The 25207-nt window shown below is 43.2% G+C and overlaps 2 protein-coding genes across 2 annotated transcripts; both read left to right on the top strand.

Annotated features, from left to right (window-relative positions):
* The first annotated feature begins 14646 nt into the window (after window positions 1–14646).
* LOC150017766 (olfactory receptor 9Q1-like) lies at window positions 14647–15582 on the top strand. The gene has a single exon (XM_090267516.1). It carries the CDS (start codon window positions 14647–14649, stop codon window positions 15580–15582), a length of 936 nt encoding a protein of 311 aa, XP_090123642.1.
* An 8441-nt stretch (window positions 15583–24023) lies between these two features.
* LOC150017765 (olfactory receptor 9Q2) lies at window positions 24024–24956 on the top strand. Its single transcript, XM_090267514.1, has one exon. It carries the CDS (start codon window positions 24024–24026, stop codon window positions 24954–24956), a length of 933 nt encoding a protein of 310 aa, XP_090123640.1.
* Window positions 24957–25207: the final 251 nt, after the last annotated feature.

Here is a 25207-nt window from a genome sequence, read left to right as displayed (position 1 = left end):
ATAAGAAAAAGAAACAGTCCTTGAGTCATGCTCCTAACGGTTATTCTAACCCTCTTTGTAACTGTGTAACATGTTAACAAGCCATTATTGACATCAGTTACCAGTGTAATAAATCATAAGAAGTAAAAATTGTCCTCACTTCCTTGAGAAGATCCCCTTTTATCTTTTATAAATGTTATACTTTGTTTGAAAGTGTTTCATGTAATGATAACTAGAAAGAGTAACGTTCTAACAATGGGCTGTCAGGGCGGTAAAGCTCAGGGTCTCTGATTTGCGACTCTACTAAGGATGTGGTCAGTGAATACATGATAATTACCATCCAAATTGTTTCAGAGGCAAGGAATAGGCGGGAGCCTTGCATTAGTGAAGCTGCGCATGTCACCCTCTGTTAGAAAAAGGTCTTCCTGGTTCTTTGTGAAAGCCAAGGCACTGAAGTGAACGGTGATTTTATTTTCTGACACTGTAAGGAGGCAGGAAAAGCGAAGGAGTCAGAAAAATATTCACAGCGCCAGCTGGTAGTACTAAGAACGTAATTTAGTACCATTTTCTGAAAAAGATAATAGAGTACAAGAAAAATGAAATAATAATTTTTGTAGTTTGAGTGCTTCCTATGTACCCAAGGAGAGATCCTAATGACATCTCTTTAAGGTTGGTGGGTGCTAGGTAAACGACCTTGAGTAACCTTCCAGCCTCCTCCCCCATCTCCTTCTATATTATGGCTCCAGCATAATCTATTCTTCACAGAGTTCTTCTGAGCATGAAATGTGTGTGACTTTGCTCTGGAAAGTCAGTTACGCTGCTAATATAAGAGCCTACCCATTTTTCTTTCTTTACACTTTTCTCAACTAGGAGCGATGCAGTGGAAAGAAACTGAAGGAGCAGCCTTGGTCAGACTTAACGTAGAGGGGAGGGAGATAGACAATAAATGTGATAAGTAAATTATATCTTATTTTAGAAAGTGATAATTCCTCTGGAGAAAAATAAGACTGAGCAAGAATAGGGAGTTTGAAAATTTTATGTGACAAGCTTCAGTCCAAATGCCACTTCCTTGGTAATCACCTCCCTAAATTTCTATTGTGGTGTGGAAATGACTGATTACATATATGAGAATTACAGTGACAATTAAATGATTGATTACATGGCAGCCTATAAAATGTTTGAAGGCAGGAAATATGTGTATCTCTGTGTGTGAGTGTGTAAGTTTCAGCCCATGGTCTGTAGAGCACCTTCCGCAGTAAAAAATGACAACATGACAATGTGCAGGTGGCTTCCACTTGTCACCTCCCTGGTCCCACCTGTCACCTTCCTGGTCCCATCTTTATCAAAAGGGGTTTCTTCCTGACCTTGTTCCTTTCCTTTCTCTTGCCTGGATATTTTGAGACTCATTAAAAAATGCTTGTGCATCAGATGTTAAGAATAATCACCACAATTTCTCAGCAGCAGAGAGCTGGCAAAGGTCATGCCAACTTGCAGACGGTGCCAATTGCTTCTCTGGGCAATGCACTTGTCCTACTTATTTTTCCCCAGGGTTTCTCTTGTGTTAAAGATTAAAGGGAGAAACCTGATGAAGCACCTGCCTCCAAGGGGGCAAACTGTGGCTACAATGGGCCTTGTCTTTGCCTAGGTGAATAGGTTCCCATTATACCATCTCTGGATAAAGTGTGGAGGGGGCAGCTCTGTGTTTACAAAATGTCTTTCTCCTAGGTCACAGCTGGCGAGAGTGGCAGAGCCTATGATTCATGTCATTGTTCAAAATGAGGAAATTGGACCCTAGAAGGTAGATGACTCCTCATGGGACAAATCAGAACCAGAACTCAGGCTCCTTCAGCCATTGTTAGGCAGGGCCCAACAGGGCAAATGCTTTTAAAAATGGGGAGAGAAGAGAAACTATTTCTATTCCCACATTAAGGCTATTTACATCTAAGGAATCAGCAATAACTTCTTGGGGACCCAGGTCAGCCATTGACAGAATACAACAGTGTTGGGGTGCAGAACATACCAGAGTCTTATGCTGGACCTAGGAGTCCAAGATGGAGGGTATTCCTATTCCCCACTTCTTCCCTGTGCTTGCATGAGGTGGGGGGAGGGTGGGCATATAGTAACCACAGGTAGGAATTCATGGAAAGAGAAGTAGGAAGAAAGGCAAATTACCAAATTAGAATCCCTTCAGCTTCCTGTCTTCAGGTGGCTAAGTTAGGACTATCCTCCTATATATATATTTTTGGGGGGTGTGTATAATAAAGAGCTGAGGAAGTAGAAGATTAGAGGTATTGAGGCTTACTTGGGAAATGAACAGCTTGTCAAAGATGGTGGTGAGGATGGGGAAGGGAATGGGGATGAGGAGCCAGGGGACTGGCTGCCTCATCCAGTGCTGTTTTGCTACACCGTCAGCCTGAGATTACATCGGTGGAAGAGCAGAAGGTCATGAGGAATGAAAGAACAATGAACAAGGAGGAAAAGAGATTGTCCAGAGAAAGGCGAAGTGGGTGTCAGGTGAGGAAACTGATCAGGTTTACTTGGTCCACACCTATCCCAATGCTGCCAAATCACCTTTTTTTTTTTTTCCCTTGTTATGTGCACAATGGTTTAGTTTATCTCTGACCTTGTCGCCCGCCCGGGTGTTTCCAGACATACCAAACATTCTTTTTCTGCAGCCTCACACCAGAATTCTGGCACAGTTTCCCGTAATTAATTAACAAAAACTCCCAGCAACATCATGGTCACATTGAATTATTAAACAGTTCCTTCCTGTATGATTGTTTCTTCTCCTAGACTCCGAACTCCTTGCTGACCTCTGAACATACTAGGAGCGATCTCACCTCAGGACCTTTGCACTTGCTGTTCCCTCTACTAGAATGTGACTCTTTATCATAGTGTGAATTTTAGATAGTATAAACTCTCTGCTTCCTGTCTTCTGTTATTGCTCTTTATCTTAAGAGATCCAGTTGGGGAACTTCAAGGAAAATCTTTTATTTTTCAACATAATCTCTCACAACTAAAAGCTTTATTGCTAACACCTTTATTCTTTAATGCATTAAAAATTCTACTTAGAAACTCAGTTGTTTTTTTTAGTCCAGGGTGTATCCAGGCTTGCTCCTGAAGGGAAAGTGCAGGACAAGTAACCCCTGTTCCTGAATCATGGCAGTAAAATAAGGGCCGTAAGGAACACAGGCTATTGGGTTGGGGGGAACTGGCGGTGGCGGTGGGGAGCCAGTGCTTAAAATCTTACACTTTTACCTGACTGAAATCAAGGTGTCATCTTTGGAAATACTAGTTAGGTTTTCAGATGGCTATGATTATTTTCTAGCTATTGTCAACCATCATGACTTCATGCCATCATCATGACTCCCAAGATATCTGGCAGAAGCTGGTGACTGCATCTCTTAGGAGGTTTGACAAATGTGACCTTATGTACCCATTTCACTGTATCCTGCTCCTTCCGTGGCCCTTATCAGTTGATTTCATTTTCTGTGACCTCCCATCCCTGCTGACCCTGACTAGGTGGATTGCTTCCTGTAGCCGCCACTGCTGTCTAGGATTTCTGCTACTACATATGATTTGCTCTCTGTATAATTCTGACCAGACTGTCTGGGATCCTGATCACTTACCTGTTCATCAACAAGGCCATCCAACACCTGCAAATCAGGTCAGCAGGCTAAGACCTGCTCTACCATTGCCTCATATATAACCGCACTTGGGTTGGTCTTTGGGACCCGAGCCTTGATTTCTGTGTGCAGTGATTTAGGCAAAGCCCTGGAAAGGAAAAAGCTGTGACCATGTTTTACCTATCAGTGAGCCCCAGGATGAACTTTCTGATTTTATAGCCTGAAGAACAAAGAAGTGAAGGAAGCCCTGAGGAAAGCTCTTAATAAACCAGATCGCACTCATTATCTTCACAGCTCTGCAAAATGCTCATGAAAAACCTCTTCTGTTGCACTAACCATCTGGGCTCTCATTACCATTTGCAAGTGTGTGCGGTACAGAGCTCATGGCACCAGGCTCCAGAGGTAGAGAATCCTCAGGTAAGGAGTTTTCCATGAAGCCTGCCTCCAGGGAAAGTCATAAAAGACAGAATATCAACAAAAGAAATCCCACGTCTTAATGGGGAAAGATACTGATAAAGCCCCTGTTTACAATAGCCAAGTGCTGGAAACAACCTAAGTGCCCATCTGTAGAGGAGTGGGTCAAAAAACTGTGGTACATTTACACAATGGAATACTATGCAGCAGAAAGAAAGAAGGAACTCCTGCCATTTGCGACAGCATGGATAGAACTAGAGAGAATTATGCTTAGCGAAATAAGCCAGGCAAAGAAAGAAAAATACCATATGATATCACCTAATTCAGGAAACTAAAGAGCAACACAAACAAACGAACTAAATAGGCAAAGACTAGAATAGCAGTCAGTAGGGGGGAGGGGGAGGGAGAGAAGGGGGATAAGTAAGGGAAGGGTCAGGTCAAGGAACGTGTATGAATGACTCATGGACATGGACAACGAGGAGGGATATAATTGTGGGAGAAGGGATGGGCTGGGAGGGGGGAGCAATGGGGGAAAAATGGGACAACTGTAATTGAAAAACCAAAAAAAAAAAAAAATTATGTGACAAGGAAGACTGACATCAGTCGTCGGCAGCCGTCCGTCTCGAGAGACGATGGTGTAGCTTCTTAAGAGTCTATCTGCACCGCCGAGAATGGCTGTGCAGTCCGACTCGGGAGTGACACGGTATCTGTCTCCTCCCGTGTTGAATTGACATCTTGCGATGACGCTGGAGTGTCCTCTCCAGTGAAGCTGAAGCTACAGAGCCTGGGCAGGGTGATATGGAGGGTCTGCTGTTGCCCATGCAGCAGACCCCCCCTCTCTTCGCAGCTGAAGGGTCCAAGGGAAAGACGGAGTCAATACAGCTTGGCTTCAGGTGCGCCGCAGGAGTTGCCGGTGTTGACTACAACGTCAAACCGCCTTAGGGACTCCGGCTCCGGATCTTCTGTCGGGGTTTACTCCCTTAGCCTTTCCCCTGACGAGGTATGCCGCAAGGCAGCGGAGGTTTTTTGGAGTCAGAGTTTTCCTTCTCTGATGTGCCCTGACTGGAAGATCGAACCAGCGACACTTAGCTCGCAGGCCGACGCTCAATCCACTGAGCCAGACCAGCCAGGGCTAATGACATCAGTAGTAACATTGATATTGAGCTAGAGAAGAGCAAAATGGAATCAGGACATGAGGAGATGAGAGTTGCATAATGGATTTATGAGAACTGCTACCATAAGAAAGAACGCTTTATCGTCTAGGATGATGTTTCCATATATAATTAGAAATCATTTGTACTTTTGTTTTTAAGTGAGAAGTTACACTTGGCATGCTTGGCACGGTGCCTGGCACCCCGCGGGCACCCAGGGATATTGGCTCATTCTGTGGCCACCACAATTATGATCAGTGGATTCTACATTCATTACCGAAAGTTTTACTGTTATCTTAAAGTAACCAGGTGGTTTGAACTCTACAATGTCATCGAATGTATAAAGATTCAGATGAGAAGTAGGAAGAAAGGTTGAGTTTGGGAAGTGGTCGTGGAACACCATTCTGATGGTGAAGATCTGGGTACCTTCCTGAAGAGTGGCTTTAGTTTCTCTCTTCTGTTTTTCTTTCATTCCCTCCATAACTTTATGAGGTTAGCACTGATATAGCTATTTGAATTTACAGATCAGGCAGTTGAAGTACAATGAGATTATGCATATTTTCCAAGATCACACAACTAGAAAATGATGGAGCCAGGATTCAAACCCAAGAAGCCTGATACCAGAATCCATACTCTTAACCAAAACTTTAAAAAAAAAAAAGATTTTATTTATTTATTTTATATTTATTTATGTATTATTTATTTATTTATTTTAGAGGGAGAGAAATATCAATGTGTGGCTGCCGCTCACATGCCCCCAACTGTGGACCTGGCCTGCAACCCAAGCATATTCCCTGACTGGGAATTGAACTGGTAGCCCTTTGGTTTGCAGGCCTGCGCTCAATCCACTGAGCCACACCAGCCAGGGCTTAACCAAAACTTTTAATGTCTCCTCTCCAGTAAACTCTGAGTGGTGGAAAGAGAGAAATCTAGAATAGAAGCTATCTGCATTTAAGATTAAAGTACTTTGTGGTATGAAAAATACCTAATGGTCATGATATTTTCTAAGACCCATGAGGGACACCCAACTGGGGTGCTGTACCTACACCAAGGAATAGGTTAATGGCCCAACAAGGCACATTTTCTACCCGAGGATAGGGTGACTTGGCAACATTTGCCCACTAGGAGCTCAGAATTACTATGGACCAGTAACTGCCATGTGTCTGCCATTCTTACCTTTTCTAATGGGTACTTTTACTCTGGTTATCCTGCCTAGTTCACCAATGTATGTTAGGTGTTGCAGGGCAGGCAGATAACTTGTCTTTTTTGTTCATAGTTCTCTGGACCAAGGGGAGCTGCATCTGGACTGAGAGAGATCATAAGATCTTAGACTTTGATCGCAATGATGTAATTTGTTAAAGCTAGTGTGTGAGGGTCTCCGGGTGGTGATGAGTATATTTTGCATGTGATTGGGGTGGTCGTCGTCGTCGTCGGCAGCCGTCCGTCTTGAGAGACGATGGTGTAGCTTCTTAAGAGTCTATCTGCACCGCCGAGAATGACTGTGCAGTCCAACTCGGGAGTGACACGGTATCTGTCTCCTCCCGTGTTGAATCGACATCTTGTGATGACGCTGGAGTGTCCTCTCCAGTGAAGCTGAAGCTACAGAGCCTGGGCAGGGTGATATGGAGGGTCTGCTGTTACCCATGCAGCAGACCCCCCCTCTCTTCGCAGCTGAAGGGTCCAAGGGAAAGACGGAGTCAATACAGCTTGGCTTCAGGTGCGCCGCAGGAGTTGCCGGTGTTGACTACAACGTCAAACCGCCTTAGGGACTCCGGCTCCGGATTTTCTGTCGGGGTTTACTCCCTTAGCCTTTCCCCTGAAGAGGTATGCCGCAAGGCAGCGGAGGTTTTTTGGAGTCAGAGTTTTCCTTCTCTGGATTGGGGTGGTAGGGCATGAGTATTTATGGACTATAAGAAAGATTGGATTATTGTTCAGAAAATGGTCACTCCACTCTTCTCTCACTGTGAGTAGACTACTCACCTGCTTCAGGATATTAAACTTGACCATGGGACTTTCTTTGGCTGATGGACATTAGCAGACCTGATATAAGCAAAGACTTAAAATGTGCTTTGGTCATGGGACTTTGCCCACTTGTGCTGCTGCCAGTGATAGAAGAAGCTATCCTGCATATCTTGCTGACCCAAAGAAGATGAGAGACACATGAAACAAATCAGGACCCAAGCTCCAGCTTGGCCAAACTAGACCAGCCTAGCCCAGATGAGCCAAATCCTGGCAGACCCATAGACCTGGGAATGTTGAGGATAAATGCATATTGTTGTGTATCAGTGAATTTGTGTTTTTGTAACATCACAGTAGCTAAATAAATATTTCATGGTCAAATACTTGCAGGGATTGCTTCATAATATATACTTCATTTCAGAGGTTTCTAATGTATATTATCATACTAAAGTCTCTGACAAACCCTTTAGTAAAGAGAGTTGTTTAATGTCATTTAACCCAGTTTCCAAAATGTCTTTAGAGCACTGAATCCTTTTGTGGTATGTTAAAAGTAAAAAAGAAAAAAAAAAATTAAATCTAAGGTGACCTAATTTTTGACCTAATTTTCTTCCCTTAAACAGAAAAATTTCTCTTGGTTGAAGAAAACAAAACACCTTAAATGGTATCTTGATTAGGAAATTTAAGAGCCTTTAATCTATGGTCTAACCAGAAGAAATTTGGATGATAAAGATATAGATCATCATGGATAACTGTATAGAAGGAATTTTGAGTCTTCTTCAGTAGATTGAACTGGGAGACTGAAGAACTTGGAGGAGAGCGATATAAATAAAAGATGGGCTCAACAGATAAAGAGATGGGGATGTAGAGTGGCAGGCAGGCCTAAGTGAAGCTGAGAGGCAGCAAGTGACAAATTCCTTATGATGGGCAATTTGTAGCACAATGGCATCAATTATTAGTTCTAATTTTCGCCTCTGTGCACCTCTTAAGTTTCCTATAATATCTTTGTTGTAAGTTTGTTACCTAAACAAATCCTCTGTTCATTTTGCTTGAAAGAATGAAGAAAAAAGAAAAAGGGCGATGCTTTCTGTTTGGCATGATACGGTACTGGGTGCGGTGAGTAGCCATGGGAACCGGGCGCAGTGTACACAATGCTCCAGTGGAAGCAGGACGTGGAGAGCCGTGTGAATGCAACGGTGAGCCCTTGAGGGTCCTCAGGAATTTGGGGGCAGGTTCTAGACATTATACTGAACCAAAGGTGAGGGTTGTGGCAGAGATTTTAGCCTAAACATTTGTTTGCTTAAATATCCACTTGCTTCTGTACATTTTTCTAGATCTTCTGCAGTGATGTTGAGCCCATGTGACTGGATTCTGATCACTGGGATGCAGATAAAAGTGTGGCAGACCACTTCCAGGCCTGGTCCTTAGTGATATATTATATGACCTTCACTTGCTCTTCCCTGCACTAACGATCACTTTTTCCAAATGGCATAGCTGTGAGATGAAAGAGGACTACCTAACCTGCACTAGATTTTTTTCCATGATACATAATTGTATTATTTTTAATTTTATTACATTTCTTGGGGTGACATTAGTTAATAAGATTATATAAGTTTCAAGTCTACAATCCTATAACACATCATCTGTATATTGCATAGTGTGTTTGCCACACTAGATTTTTCATGGGTAAAATAAAGTTATTGTGTAGTTGTTGTGATTTTAAGGTAATTTGTTAGCCCAGAGGACGCACCTCTTCACCCAATGAGCTTTGGTGAGCATGTGCCTGTGTACATGTGTGCGCGTGGTCATAAAACAATGTCCTTTTGGGCAGCGAGGGCTGTGACTTAGGCAGAGTCCATTAGCAACCAATGTGTGTAAGACAACATTTCTAGTCCACTTACCAAGTAACTGTATGACCTTGGGCCCCTCTTGTCCTGTTTCTTCATCAGGACAAATGAGGAACCCCATCATCTCTCTCAATCCTCAGAGCTCTTATGAAAATAGATAAAGAGTGCTTTGAAATGGTGAAAGATACTCTTTAAGTATTAGATCTCATTAAGCTGACCCTCCTACATTCTCTTTTCTTAAAAGGAGGGAAGAGAGGAAAGAAATAGACTATCCCTAGATGATTAAAAAGCATTTTTAAAACCCATCTCCTGGAAGCCCTTTGGTCTTGCCCTCCCTTTTCAAGCGCGCGCACACACACACACACACACACACACACACACACACACACACGAAGGTCTGTCCAGAAAGTATCCAGCCACATACTATGAAAAATAGAGACATTTATTGAACAGAATATAAGATATAAGAAACATTGTACATAAAACAATGACGCCTCAGTTCCCTTCAAAGTAGGCACGTTGGGACCTCACACAGTTCTCCCAGCATCTCTTCCACTCTTCAAAACACTCTGCAAAATTCTTTGCTGGAATCATCATCAGGTACCCCATTGACAGTCTGAAATCTCTTCTCTTCAAAAGGTGATTTTAGTTTTGGGGAAAGATAGAAGTTTCAGGGCACCAAATCTGGGCTGTAGTGGGGATGAGTCACTTGGATCATTTGATGTTTCACAAAAAATTCTACATGAGATGTGATGCATGAGTGGGCCCATCGTCATGATGAAGCTGCCAGTCTCCAGTTGCCCACAGCTGCGACCATTTTCGTTGTATTGCATCTCTCAACCAATGAAGAACATTGAGGTAGTCCTCCTTATTAATTGTTTGTTCTGGAGGGACACTCTCATGATGTGCAACACCTTTCCAAAAACAAACCAAACCAAACACAGTAAACATGGTCTTGATCTTGCTGGGACTTTGCCGCACTGTCTTTGGTCTTGGAGAACCAGGTGACTTCCATTGGGATGACTGGGCCTTCGTTTCTGAATCATAGCTATAGACCCATGATTTATCTCCGGTGATGACCTTCTTGAGGAACTCTGGTTCATTGGTAGCGGTTTGAATCAAGTCATTAGCAACTGCAGCACGATGTTTCTTCTGCTGTGGTAGCAGAAGCCGTGGAATGCATTTTTCCATGACATATCTCATGCCAAGATCTTGTGTCAAAATCTTGACACAGTAGTTTTTGGAATCCCCAGCTCAGCCTCTAGCTCCCTCACTGTCAGTCGCCGATCTTTGTTGATGGCGGCCTGTACACATTCAACATTCTCAGGTGTTCTGCTTGGTGCAGGCCTTCCAGAAAATAGATCACTTTCAACAGATTTTCAACCATCTTTGAAGCCTTTGTGCCACACTTTTATTCGCACTGCACTCATTGCATTGACCTTGAAAGCCTTCTGAATCACCCGAATGGCTTCTGCAGAGGAATGTTCAAGCTGAATGCAAAATTTGATGCAGATTTGCTACTCTACTTGCTCAGTCATTTTGAATATGATGACCACACAGTACACATGTTCACTCAACGGCATCTACTGCCTTCACATGCATGACGTTGTCATTGTTCACGCATGTGCATTTCAGTTCACTCTCCTTGGCTGCCAGGCCACATCAATGTTGCGCAATCCATTCACATTATAGTAACAATGGCTGGACTTTTTCTGGAAAGACCTTGTATCCTAGTACCAGTGCTATATTAAGACATATTAGAGACCGAGGCAAAAGAAAAACCAATGATACTGGTGCTATATTTGTTTAAAATGTTTTGTTCATCACTGATTTTCATTTTTAAATAATGTTATATTATTATTTACCATGTTTACTAATGTTTTTGGTGCTACCTTAACTTCTGTACCTGAGGAGAGTGCCTCACTCACCTCATTTTAGTCCTGGACTTGCTTAGTACCAACCTGTGCTGTTGTCGCAAAAGTCCCACCCATTGTCCCAGGAATAGTCCCTGGGGTCTCCTACCCCTGTGTATTTGTTCACACCGGTCCACTTTCCTGAAGAGTTTTTCCCATCACCCCCAAACTAACTGTCACCTCCTCTGGGAATCCACCCCTGATATTCCCCAACTATAAGTAATCTTTCCTTACATTGCATCCCATGGCACCTAACCTACATCTCGCTTCAGAGTTTAGTGCTTGTTATATGGTAGGATGTATAGTTTTCTTACCTATTAGGTTGCACATTCTTTGTAGACAGGCATTGCGGAGGTTATTTTTTTTTTTTTTGAGGGGGTAAGTGCTTTTTTATTTTTTGTCTCTTGCTCTTTGTTTAGGACTCTGAACACAGTGATGAATCAATGAACTATGTGATCTTACTTTCTCTCGTTTCTCATAATTGTCAAAGAGAACAACCATTCCATTCTTCCCCGTCTTTCTTATTTCCTTTTCTAAATTGAGACATGTTGAAATTCAATGACTTAACAAAATACCCATGAATTTGGGGCTAAAAAACACTACATTGTCAAAAATGCAGAGAGCTGGTAAAGGCTAGGCCAACAAGAAATTGCCAATTTCTCCTCCGGGCAATATTCCAGGCTGCTGTTTTCCCTATAGTGTTATTTGCTTTTAAAGAGGAAAAAGGGAGAGACTTAACAAAACACCTGACCCCCAGGGAAGGCAAACTTAGAAGACACCATGTGTCTTCTTGACTTCTCTGTAGAGTCCCCATTGTGTCCTCCTGGATAATGTGGATCAAAGTCTTGTGTTTGCAAAGCACCCCTCTTCTAGGATATGGTCACCCTGATGAGGGTGGTAACAGGCAGATTTTCTGATGATGTTCTAATTGGAGAAGATAAAGCAGAGGTATCTCACTACTCAAGGGACTGTGCAGAACTGGGGCTCAGGGATTTTAGATCCTATTCAGTGGGTATGTCTTAAGGCTTTGGGATTTGGGGCTGGGACCAGGTGCCTTGTTGAGAATACACACGAGTAATAATTGCCTTTCCTTAGAGACACTTTAACCATTGCTTGGGAACTTCAGAGCTTTTATAGCAACTATCAGTGTCTTTTCCATGAAGGAATTGTGTTGGGGCCAGGGGCTCATAGGAAGAAGCTGTTCTCCAACCTCTGCTATTCCAGCCTGTACCTGAAAAAAACCCAGGGTGAGGAATGCATCTTAGCCAGATCTACCAGGTTATGGAAATAGAAAGATTAAGGGAAGAGAAAGAAAATAGTGCTTGACAGACCAGTATTGAGAAAGATGCAGTGTAGGGACTGATATTCAGGAAGCCATGACACTATCGTCCCCATGTTGAATCACTGAGGGGACTGGAGGAGGAGGGGGAAGGAGGCACCAAGAGATTAAGTAACTTGCTCATCATGATAACTGAGTAGGTATGGAGGACGAGAACTGCCCAGAACTCCTGCTTCCCAGGGCAGTGGTCTTTCCCCAACATACTTAGGGTGCTTCTCCAAGCGGTGAAAGAGAAATGACCTTTAGAGACAGGAAAATTAGTGGACAAAGAGAGAAGAGGACTTTTCAGGTGAAGGTGAAGTGGAATTCAGGTGAGAAGACGGATCCAGTTCTCTTGACTTATACTCAATTCAGATCACCAGATCCAATTTCTTTTATTTATCATTTTCCGCAATATGTCAGTCCAACACTGGCGTGGCTGCCAAAGTCTAATGCTTTAAAGATGATCAAATATCTTATTTATCCTCATACGCTGCAACTCTGCCAAAGGACTTCTGTCCATTAGCACAAAAGTCTCCATCAGTCTTCATGTACAAACAGACTGCAATGCTGGTATTTGTGCTTGTTTACTTAAAGGTCAACATTTCTTCAGCCCTGCTGAGCTGTTGCAGTCAATAAGCGATGTATGTGAAATTCTGTTATGAGATGAATAGTGCTTTAGTGCTTCTGTGGATAGTTTTGTTCCTAGTGACACTTCCATCATTTACTGCCACAATGTCGGGCCTGTGACTTAAACTCTTGTTGCCTCCGTTTCCTCATCTGTAAAATGAGCAGAAAAGTTCCCCCCCTTAGAAAGTAGTGGGGATTGAATGAGTAAATATGTAAATCACTTAAAATAGTTCCTTTCTGTGTGTTTGTATGATTGAGGACAATATCAGTTCTTATAAAATTTATTTTTGGTAAACAGCTTTCTGTTAAGTAAGGACATTGGTAAGTCGAGAATGGAATGGTCGAATCAAGGATGGCTAAGACCTTCATAAATGTTGATTTTTTGAAATGTTTCTGTAAAAGTAAAAATAACCACTTGAACATTCGTACAGTGCCTTTCCCTTTGCGAGGTATTTCCTATCTCATTTGATAACTTGATTCCACAAAAACGCATTGAGCCTTTGCTATGTGCTGAGCTCCAGGGGCACACACCCTGACCAGGGGAGACAGACTCAAGAGAGACTTCTTGTGGGCTGAGGTTTGAAGACCCTGTAGGAGCTGGGCAGGACCCTCAGGATGGGCAAGAGAAGGTGTTTCAGCAGAAGGGGTGGCCTGTCGAGAGCAGACATGTGAGAGAATATGGGGGATTAGAGAAGCCACAAATAATTTAGGGTGGCTGGAGAGGGTGGGGTTTGGCTGTGGGTGTGAGGAGTGAGAAGGAAGGAGATCCAAGGAAGTAAGGAGGAGCTCAAGGAGGACATCCCCTGACACGCCAAGGAGTCTCAATAATATACTATCCTTGATGGGGTGCCATGGCTGAATTTTTGACAGGAGAGTTACATGTGATCAAATTTAAGTCTTAGAAATATCACTCTAGCCACAGTGAGGAACAAGAATTAGCGAGAAGCAAGTCTGAAGGCAGAAAGAGCTGTTAGTTATACGGCTGTTGTTTTCATTTAGGCAAGAAATGAAGAGGGTTATAAGGGAGAAGCTGTGGTCATGGAGAAAAGGGGACAGAGTCTCAAGATGGATATTCTCATGATAAGCAGGATCCCATGTATCATCCTGTAATGGAGCAATCGGAAAACTTTGGTTAAGAGATGAAATACAGCTATTTATCCAACATGAATGAAACTTCAGAATATCATGGTAAGCGAAATAAGTCAGACAGAAAGTTAAGAACCATATGATTTCGCTCACATGTGGGCTATAAAACTGAAAACAACAAATAAACAAAACAAACAAACAAAAACTCATAGATACAGACAATAGTATGGTGGTTACTAGAGGGAAGGGAGGCTGAGGGAAGTGAAGAGTAAAGGGGGCCAAATATTGACTTATAGTGATGGAAGCTGATATGACTTCAGTGGTTGGCACACAATGCAATATACAGGTCATATGTCACAGAAATGTACACTCGAAATCTGTATAATCATATTAACCAAAGTCACCTTAATAAGTTTAATTAAAAAGTGGTTATTTAAATTGCAGGGGCTCACACATTTAGTTAGTAATAAAGGTGGGAGAATATATACTCTTATTCTGAAAATGTCTACTTGTATCAGTTTTCTTGACATACTGAAACAACTCCATGTCATAAGATTCCTTTGAGCGTAGAAGCTAAGATCAGTCATCTCTGAAGCCCCACAATGCCCCTGGCATATTTTGTTCATAGTATATGTTCAATAAAATGTAAACTAGAAATGCAGTTACGTCCTATTTGTAGCTTCCTAACTTGCATCTCATCCTAGCCCTCTCAGGCACTCTGGCTTCATGGCAGAGAAGAACCTCACCTTAGCGACTGAATTTCTCCTTATCGCGTTCACTGACTGTCCTGAACGGGCACTCCCTCTCTTTCTCCTGTTTCTATTTATCTATCTCATCACCTTGTTGGGGAACTTGGGCATGATTACCCTGATCCGTGGAGATCGCCGGCTTCACACCCCAATGTACTTCTTTTTGAGTCACCTCGCTTTCATGGACATCTGCTACTCATCTGTCACTGTGCCTCAGCTGTTGGCCGTGTTGCTGGAGCTCGGGGCAGCTTTATCCTACATGCGCTGTGGAGCTCAGTTCTTCCTCTTCACCTTCTTCGGCTCCATTGACTGCTACCTCCTGGCCCTCATGGCCTATGATCGCTACGTGGCTGTGTGCCAGCCCCTGCTGTATGTCACCATCATGACACAGAAGGCCCGTTTGGGTTTTGTGGCTGGGGCTTACATTGCCGGTTTCTTCAGTGCCTTGGTGAGAACAGTCTCAGCTTTTAGTCTCTCCTTCTGTGGAACCGGTGAGATTGACTTTATTTTCTGTGACCTCCCTCCTCTTTTAAAGCTGACCTGTGGGGACAGCTACACCCAGGAAACGATCATTATTGTGTTTGCCATTTTTGTTATTCCTGCCTGCTTGGTGGTGATCATGGTGTCCTACCTGCTTATCATTATGGCCATTATGAGGATCCCCTCAGCTGGAGGCAGGGCCAAGACCTTCTCTACCTGCGCCTCCCACCTCACTGCTGTGTCATTGTTCTTCGGCACCCTCATCTTCATGTACCTGCGGGACAACTCAGGCCAGGCCCCAGAGGAGGATCGGGTGGTGTCTGTGTTCTACACAACAGTCATCCCCATGTTGAACCCCCTCATTTACAGCCTGAGGAACAAGGAAGTGAAGGAGGCCCTGAGGAAAATTCTGAACAGGGCCAAGTTGTCCTAACTCTCTCCAACCTTGGGCAATCCTGAGAATCACCTCCTCTGTAAGTGTCAGCGTTCTGGACACATTATTTATAGCACATTCAATGTTTAAATGCATACGCCATGGTACAAAGTATAAAAAGGACCAGAAACTTTAGCTTCAGGAAAAAAAGGAAGACAAGGAAGAGGCAGCCTGAGAAGAGAGATTGGAACGAAAGCTCTAACTCCCAGGAAAAAATGACGGAAGGATCTGAAATTAAAAGCTGTGTAATCCAGATGTGGCACATTTCACAGTTCTGTGACTATAAAACAAGATCATATTTTTTTGCAAAACTTTCTGTGAAAGATTTCTGTCATATAGAAATATTGAAAATAATGTATAGTGAACTCCCTATAGCCAATACTATGATTCGGCAACTGTTAATATTTTGTATATCTGCTTTATCACATATATATTCAATCTATTCATTTATACACCCAACAATTCATCCATCAATATACTTTATTTTTTGATGCATTTCAAAGTGAGTTGCAGACACTGGTGTTAGTACTCTTCATTGCTATATACTTCAGAATGATATCATCAATTAGAATTCAATAGTTAGACTAGATTTGTTTTTAATGATCAAGTTGAGGTAGTAGTTTGATGGTCCAGTTAATAAAGCTGATGCTGCTCCAAATGTTCTTCAGACTCTTGTACTCATTCACTGGGATACTTCACACGAATTGCTATAAAGTGCCCACAATAACATGCCTGTCAATTGCTACCAGCACGGAAATACACCTGTTCTTTCTTTTTCCTCACCTGTTCCATCTCCCACTCGTCACATTGTTTGCCTGAGAAACCACTTGGTAAATTTATAACATTCCTGTTGCTCATAATAGTATGTGCAGTGTCTGTATGATAGCTGTCAGCACTCTATTCTTAAAGCTTTTGACCTTGGGGAGGCAGAGCATGGCTGTGCTCCATGCAGAGGTGGGCGGGAGGGAATCCTGGCCTGTACAGGGTGCCTGTGCTCTGCCAGGGCTGTCCCCCTGTGCCCAAAGTGTCCCAGAGTCTGATAGTCCTTGATCTTTATTTCTCCAACTGCAGGTGCCTCAGTCAAACCCAAGGCACTGGACGGGAACAGGTCCCATCTATTCATCATTTTCTGTTCTTTCTTCAACCCTTATTCCTGGAACTGAAACTACATTTCTCTTTGTCCCTTGTATTACCAAAGAAAACAAACAAACAAACAAACAAAAAATCCAGATATCAGGTATGTGAATGATATAAACTCTCATGCGAGGGAGAAAAGGGAGTGACCGTATTGGGTCTGTGTGAATCAGATCGTATAGCGAAGAGTTATTTGCTCTCTTGGAATCTTCCAAAAGTCAGAGAAAACACAATGAACTGGAAGAGACTACTACGAGAATGGGTTTCCAGGTCTAAGGAGACAACGTAATGCCTTCTTCTAATTAAGTTTTAAGCAGGCAGTTAAAGACTTCCATTTAAGAAGAAAGGGCTAACTGAAAGGCTGTAGGAACTAGCAGACGTGAAGCTCCAACATTGTATATGGGGCCCCATATCCTTTTAACTCTGCAGGGGGAGCTCAGGGAAACTTGAAAAAGTGCTTCCCACTTATGTATGAAGAGGAGACAGGGTTAAATTCGGTAACTTTAATAGGGAGGTTACCTGGTTATAAATAGGTGTTAGTATTTCCTTACATGTTGTTATACCTTGTGTTGAAGTCATTCAGATAGAGGAAACTGTGATTATTTCTGTTGGGTTATTTTATTCTCAAAGTCCAGTTTAGACAGAAAATATACAGCTGCTTATAGGTCATTAGATGTGGTTATAATATCTGAAAGAAGAGGAAAAATTCTTCAGGAGAGATAACCTTGGCTATCCAGCTCAGTAAAGGGATGGTAAGTATAATACTCTACCCACGGCTGCCTGGTCTCATGCCTGGCACTTTGTGGGACCCCTCCCAGCTCCCTCCTCAAATGCCTGCCAACATATGGTTTCCTCCAAGGAGAACTCTGCTACCTTAAGTTAGGTCTTGTAGGAGCTGTCAAAGAAGGACTTGTTGGTATCATGACCTCTCTGGTGGCTTCTTGAAATCTCACTGTCCTTTGCCCCAGACTTGAAAAGGGGATCCTGGGGACCACGCTGCTTGGTGCAGAGTAGGAGAAGGAAAGCCGCAGCGCCTCCAGGGCAGGGCAAGCTAGCGGTCATTACCTTACATTGGTTGCAGCAAACATGAGCAATACGATGTGAATTTCAGGGTGGCAAGAAGGGGCCTGATTCCACTTTAAAATTCTCTTTCCTTGTTATTAATGTTTTCATATGAAATTTGCCCTTTCGACTTGCTTTTTTGGCGATTATAGGATGTGACAGAAATCAGGCTGGGAGGTGACTACCACTTACCAGCTATGGGTCTTTCATAAGGGCATTCCCCATTGTGTCCCTCAATTTTTCTATTTACAAAATTGGGGAGAAGGCGGAATAAAATAATTCTTAGAGTCCCTTTGTGGCCTGACATTCTATGTATTCTGGAGTTAACTCCGTTAAAGTATAAATTATGTGAGAAGAGATTCCACATTATGTACTGCCAATCACTTCCTTCAGAAGTGGGCTGTTTCAGAGTCTTCTCCAAGCGTGGGTCAGGATGGAGAGTGGGCACCTGAGAACTGGGTAACTGAGACGTGTGGGGATCGGGGAGATGGAGCGGCCAGACACAAACTTTCCACATTTGACATTGGCTCTAGGAGGTTAGGTATAAAACGTGTACAAATAACAAACAGCAATTGTCTTTCTAATGCCTTGCTGATGGCCACTAGATGTGTAGGTGGGACGTAAACATGAACTGTTTAAACTCCAGTGACAGATCTGCTTCCAGCTCTGTCACCTGCTGTCTCTCCAAGTTACTGCTTGGCCACTCCCCTCTGTGGGATTCACTGATGCACAGGTGCAATGGGGATTTTTCTGATTCTCCTTACTTTAGCATGGTGGACATCTGTTCTTTTGTGTCTCCTGAATAGCATCCCCTTTCATCTTGGAAATGCTCCTTTCTTTAACCACGTGGTTCACATGGGCACTTCCATCTCCTTGTTGATTCCATCCTTCTGGTCTTCACTGATTGGCCCTGAGGTAGGCAGCTGCTTGACTAACATTAAGCCAATCCTGGAGCCCCATCCTTTGGCCATATGACATCTGAGGCCTTCTTTGGGATTTTTAAAATCTTGACACCAGAAATAGTGAGTTTTATCTCTTTTGTGGTGAAAAAGCTGGAACGTGGGAAGTGTGGAGATGGCCTGTGGCCATTTTTTCTATTTTGTGAAAAGGGTAGATTTAGGAAAAAAATGAAGCTGATATTTAGAGATAGTTAAGGACAAAGGAAAAATTCCTGATGTCATGGTCCCTGTTGTCCCCAAGGTCTAGCTGCCCCTTTTCCTTTGCTCCCCATAGTTTTGAGAATCTTGTGAATCCATCTGTGTGCTTAGCCATGTTGTCTGCTAAGCTTTGCTCATGTGCAATTAAGAAGTCCTCGTTAAGAAACCCAGGGACTAAATCATCCTGCTGTAGGATCTCATTTTCCATGCTTGTAAAACATTGAACTGGGTCCCTAAGTTCCTTCTGCCTTCATCATTCTGGGAAGTTCAAATCCAGAAGCTTTGAGAAAATTCATAAAGGAAGCAATGGAATAAACTTGTCTCAGGCCTGCATATCCCTGGGAAAATATGGGCAATAGGAAGGGAAGATATGCGTTTTAAAGAATTATTACTGAATCAAGATGGATTCACTTGATTATCTGTTCATCTTTTATTTGGAGATTCTTCTATATTCTGGAGAAATAAGGGACTGCTGAGTGACGTGCCAGTCAATCAGTTTTGGCTTTAAAAAGCCATGGAATCAAATGAAATGATCCATCTTTTTATCAATATTTGGGAACTTCAGCCTGTTCACCTGTGCACTGGAAAGCCTGAGTCACTTGACTGCTCATATCCCCTTCAGTTCTAGCTTTTATAGGATCCTAGAAAAATTTTGGATTTCTAGAATATGCAAAGCAAGGGCAGTTTACCAATGATGAAGAGTTATAGCAGGATAAGTCCTTCCAAAGCAAATTTATGAGGTGCAGTCTTGAATTGGCATGAGAGCCCCCCAAGTATGGGTTGGAAAAGATATAGTAGAGTTAGATCCCAGGGTGACAGTTGGGGATATATCTTTCTTACACCAAAATCTGTCATCCTTTCTAGTGCCTCCTCCAGACTATAAGTCGTGGTTCTTTAGCTACAAGGAATAGATATCCACTTAAAGTAGTTCAAGAAAAGAGCTTTTGGAAGAGGAGAATGTTAATACTGGCGATGAACCCACTGAGCTTTCTCCTCATCCAATCATGTTCTGAGAAAGAAGAGACCGTATGGGACCATGGTGGGTGCTGAATCCAATATTTCCCCATGGCTGTAATATGTCTTAGAAGGAACAAGGGCCAGGCCAAGTACCCCCCAAATTTTCTACCACAACCTCCTCACTCTTCAACTTAAGTCCCATCTCTAAGCACAACTCCCTTCTTTCTAAAAAGCTGGAAGGAAAAAACAAATGGAGAAGAAAAAACTCCCCAATAATTTCCAAACATGGAGTTCAGAGATATCCTCATGGTGGTTTGCAATATGGTGTAGGAGTTAAGCGTGTGCATTCTGAATTCAGACTGTTTGGTGTCACACACTAGCCCTGTCCCTTACTGTGGGACTGTTGGTGATCTGCTTCAACTGCCTGTGACTAAATTTTCGTGTGTCCTTAAAATGGTGATAATAACAGTACCTAACTCAGATGACTGTTGCATGGATTAAATGAGCAATACATCTATCTATCTATCTATCTATCTATCTATCTATCTATCTATCTATCTATTTTCATCATCACCATCTTAGAAAAGAAAATGGCAGATAGTAAGCAGCTTAGGTACTTTTTGCTATTATTATCCTACTGGGTTTCCCCTTCACATTTTGGCTCAACTACCAGCATGCCCCGGATTTCTAAATCAGGAAACCAAAGTTGGTCAGATCTGTATTTTGCAGAAACAAATCTTTAAATTTCTCTTACTGTAGATTATGGGTCTCAACACTCACAATATGCGAAATCTTGATCTATGTTTTATAAGGTTCATTCTGCTTCTTTTCTGGGGCTGGCCTCCTGATGACAGTCTTAGTAATTATCTGAAAATGGTTTTAAATTCTACTGTAGCTTCCTGAAAGTGGGGATCTGATGGCCTCAGCAGTTTATTTCACCTGGGTGTGGGGTGAGGTCGGGTCACTATTGTTTCTGAAGCAGAACTGCAGAGGCTCAGACGTGGACCCACTAAACAACAGAAGGAAAGTCTTTCTTAAAAGGAAAGATGGATTCCTCTTCCACAGCTCCCGAGGGAGTCAATCTGGAAGGGTGCTGCTCTTTGCCTGGCCCCCTCTCAGCTTCCTTTTCAGTAGGAGGGATTGCTCTTGCAGCAGCCAGTCTGACAGAGGCTTAGAGGAGCCAGATCCTGAGATGAGTCATCAGGAGATGCCTTTGCTTGGAATGATGACTGCTTTGCTGTTTGGCATTTGGTCAATGGCTGAGCTTTTTTGGAGCTGCACTGCCTAAGCAGCCGTCCTTGCTTAGGAGCTCTGGTTCTTTAGCATGCTAACCTGCTTTCAGGGAAAAGGAGCTTCTGTGGTCAAATATTTTTTGATAAATGGTGGGTTAAAGAAAGTTGTCAAGGTTTCTTAATTACACGACTTTATGGAGCTTTCAAAATGATGACATGCAACATGATTTTCCACATGAGGATACAATATGCAGTGATTTCCAAACTTATGAGAACAATAAACGTGTATTCTACCTACGACACCTCAGGGAAACAAGACTTTGCAAGGTAGGAGCCCGCTGGCCGTGGTTCTCAAACTTTGCTGCGCATTGCAGTTACCTGGGGATTAAAAAAAAAAAACAAAAACTTGTATCTGGCTTCTACACTCAAGTGTTCTGTTTTAATTTTTAAGGGGTACACGCTGAACCTAGGGATTTTCAAAGCTCCCTGGCCCAGGTCATTCTGATCTGCACCAAAGTTGAGAACCACTGCCCTTGAGTCCTCTGAATAGGCTTAGTCAACAGAGCACTGACCCAGTTCAAGTCATTGTTTTACTGACAAGTAGCTGCATAGCCTTCTCTATATTTAGGTTTTTAAATTTATAATACAGAGAACCATCAAACCCACTCTGACTATCTTAGGCCTCCTGTGAGGAAGGAAGGTGCCGATGGGACTTTGAAGAAATCATTTTCTTCAAGAACACACCTTTAATATTTCAGTTTACGACCCAAGGCCCAGAAAGTCAAGCAGGGTTAGAGCTCCTGAGAACACCTCCCAAGGCATTATCTCTAAATATAATTTTTGGAGATCGGTTGTATCAGAACCACCTGTGTGGTTGTTAATCTAAAGCAGACAGACTACATCAGAATTTATGGGGGTGGGATTCTTTAGGTGATTCTTATGCCCAATGAAGTTTGAGAGCCAGTACTCTGGTGGAGAGGTTCGTCGCCATTAACGGTTTGCTCAGTTTGCCTGGCAGAAGTCTGTTCAAGACCTGCTCACACCTGCCATTTCATCTCACAGCTCCGGCACTTGTATCATTAAGCTGCTGCCAAATGGTGAACTTGCAGGGTCACTAACTGCGGTGTGTCTCAGTGATGAGGAGCAAAAGTTTATGCTAAACAACAACAAACAAACAGCCTCCCTTTGAAATCAGACCATGCCAACAAGGGTGCCATTGTGCAAAATCCTTGGCAAAATTCCTAAGTGAGGTATAGGAAACCTTCAGAGAAATTTATTTCTTTTAGTACAAGGCAAGAAGGAGACAAAGCTAGGCACCGGCCCCATCAGGTCCTGCTGAGTGATGGCAGGACATGGGATGGAGCTTTGGGAGTTGGAAATGAGAGAAACCTTCAATGATATTAAGATGCCTTGTTAGGAAGTCACATGAAGAGAAATTGCCTGTCCTTGGAGATTCACCTCAGGAACCAATTAGCGCATGAAGTTGGTGCAGTTATTATAAAAGCACCACGAGCAAGGTCTAGCACTGGATCAGAAGCTCAGTGAAAGAGGCTGACCCCCTAGCTTTACTATTCTGGGCTGAGTCTGAAAAAAGTCCCAGGGAACATCAGGGTTGTATTGTCTTGGTAAGGGGGAGAGGAAAGAGAGACACTCCACGAAGAGAGAGTAAGACATAGATGTTCTGGGAGTGACCCCATCTCAACTAAATAAAGCAATGGAAGTCCAGAGAGGAAAAGTAACATGCCCAGGCTCATACATGTAGTGTGAGTGAACTAGAACCCCGGTCTCCTCTGGATCAGCAGGTTACCAGCAGAGGAACAAAGGAGCAAGGCACTAGCAAGGTGGAATTCAGGTGAGGACAGTTCATGCCCAACTTACGGCTTCCAGAATTTCTTTTCTTTTCTTTGTTAACCATAATGAGTTAGCTCAGTATTGACCTGACTGCTGTTGTATCAGATAATCAAACATGATCAAAGCTGTCCTTTACAGCCCGTTCTAGAACTCTCTTTGGGACCCTAAAATCCATAAGTCAGATTCCTCCCACAATGCTTAGACAACACCAGAGCTATCTCTGTTTTCAGAATCAGATGCCGTGTGTCATCAAACTACTGCTTTTATTAAGACTGTGAGGACAACCAGACAATGGTTATGGAGCTTTGCTAGGTGCTAAAATGAGTTAATGTTTGCTCTTTTGAAGCCAAGTTAATGCTAATACTTTCACAAAACAAAACAAAACAAAACAAAAAAAGCAAAAACCCCTTGATTAGCCAGCCAGCTCTAATTAAGATAATAGCTGTTTGTTAAACATTCATGTTGCTAGACTGAAAATAGAAATATTCTTAAAAGCCCATTGCTGATTGCTAATGGATTTTTTGGGGTTCATGCTCTTTTGTTCATAGAGCACGAGCCCCCCCACCCCCAATTTTCCTTCCTTAAAATGTTCATTTAAAATTTTAAATAGCCACCAAACCCAAGCGGAGTGCCATTAGCATTCCAAAGCACTGTCTCTTCTTTTTTAATCTATGCATAACCTTATCTCATAAAGCAGTGCAGATGTTATGATTCTCTTTTGGCAGAAGAAGAAATTGAGCTTCAGAGAGGTTAAATGCCTTGTGTAAGATCAAACAGCTAATTGAGGACAGAGTTGCAAAAACAGGGGTTGACTTGTAAGGCAGAGAATCACTGGCTCTCCGTTCTTAGTATAATAGAAACATTCATCTCTTTTTATCTTATATTAGAGTGAGCTCCGTATTTGTCTACTTCCACATTAGACGGCAGTTTGTTGAAATCCAGTGCCTACACATCAGACACCCACTTGAAGTCTTCATTACTTGAAATGACTTGAACTTTCCCCCCATCTGGCTCTTGTCGTAGCCCCCCCAAGTACACTGATGAGTGGATGGCGGGCAGAAATCACACCGTAGTGACCGAGTTCCTTCTTGTTGCATTCAGTGAGCATCCCGAGTGGGGGCTGCCTCTCTTTCTGGTATTTCTTAGTTTCTATTTTGTCACTCTGCTGGGGAATGCGGGCCTGATCATCCTGATCCACAAAGATCGTCGGCTCCGCACCCCGATGTACTTCTTCCTTGGTCACCTCTCCTTTGTGGACGTGTGCTACTCCTCTGCCATCGTGCCTCAGTTGCTGGCGGTGCTGCTGGACCATGGCACGGCTGTCTCGCAGGCTCGCTGTGCAGCGCAGTTCTTCCTCTTCACCTTCTTTGCCTCCATTGACTGCTACCTCCTGGCAATCATGGCCTATGACCGCTACGTGGCTGTGTGCCAGCCCCTGCTGTATGTCACCATCATGACTGAGAAGGCCCGCTGGGGCTTAGTAGCTGGGGCTTATGGTGCTGGCTTTGCCAGCGCCTTTGTGCGGACAATCACAGCCTTCACGCTCTCCTTTTGTGGAAACAATGAGATCGACTTTATTTTCTGTGACCTCCCTCCCCTGTTAAAACTCACGTGTGGGGAAAGCTTCACTCAGGAGGTGGTCATTATTGTGTTTGCCATTTTTGTCATGCCTGCTTGTATATTGGTGATCTTGGTGTCCTACCTGTTCATCATCATGGCCATCATGCAGATCCGCTCTGCTGGGGGTCGGGCCAAGACCTTCTCTACCTGTGCCTCCCACCTCACCGCTGTGTCCCTGTTTTTTGGCACCCTCATCTTCATGTACCTGCGGGACAACTCGGGCCAGGCCTCTGGAGAGGACCGAGTGGTATCTGTGGTCTACACCGTAGTGACCCCAATGCTGAATCCCCTCATCTACAGCCTGAGGAATAAGGAGGTAAAGGCAGCTGTGAGGAAAGTCCTCAGCAGCTCAAAGCCGTAGATGGACCCTTGTCATTCCTTAGTTTCCCATCCTTTGTTTTTCTTCAAACGTCCCCTACTTGGGAAGACTTTCCCAGACAGCTCTACCTAAAATTGCACTGAAACTCCTCACCTCCACCGTCTGGTTTATTAGTCTATGTGATTCTTGTTGCCATCCGATGTGCTGTGTTTTGTGTATCTGATATTGTCTAATTCTCACAACTAGAAAGTAAACGACAGGCAAGCAAGCGTCTTTATCTGTGAGATTCACTG

Source organism: Furipterus horrens, unplaced genomic scaffold (genome assembly GCF_987537825.1).
Source record: "Furipterus horrens unplaced genomic scaffold, mFurHor1.1.pri manual_scaffold_2, whole genome shotgun sequence".
Classification (NCBI taxonomy): domain Eukaryota; kingdom Metazoa; phylum Chordata; class Mammalia; order Chiroptera; family Furipteridae; genus Furipterus; species Furipterus horrens.
The sequence above is the reverse complement of the archived record's forward strand: the minus strand, read 5'-3'. Positions and strand labels throughout refer to the sequence as shown.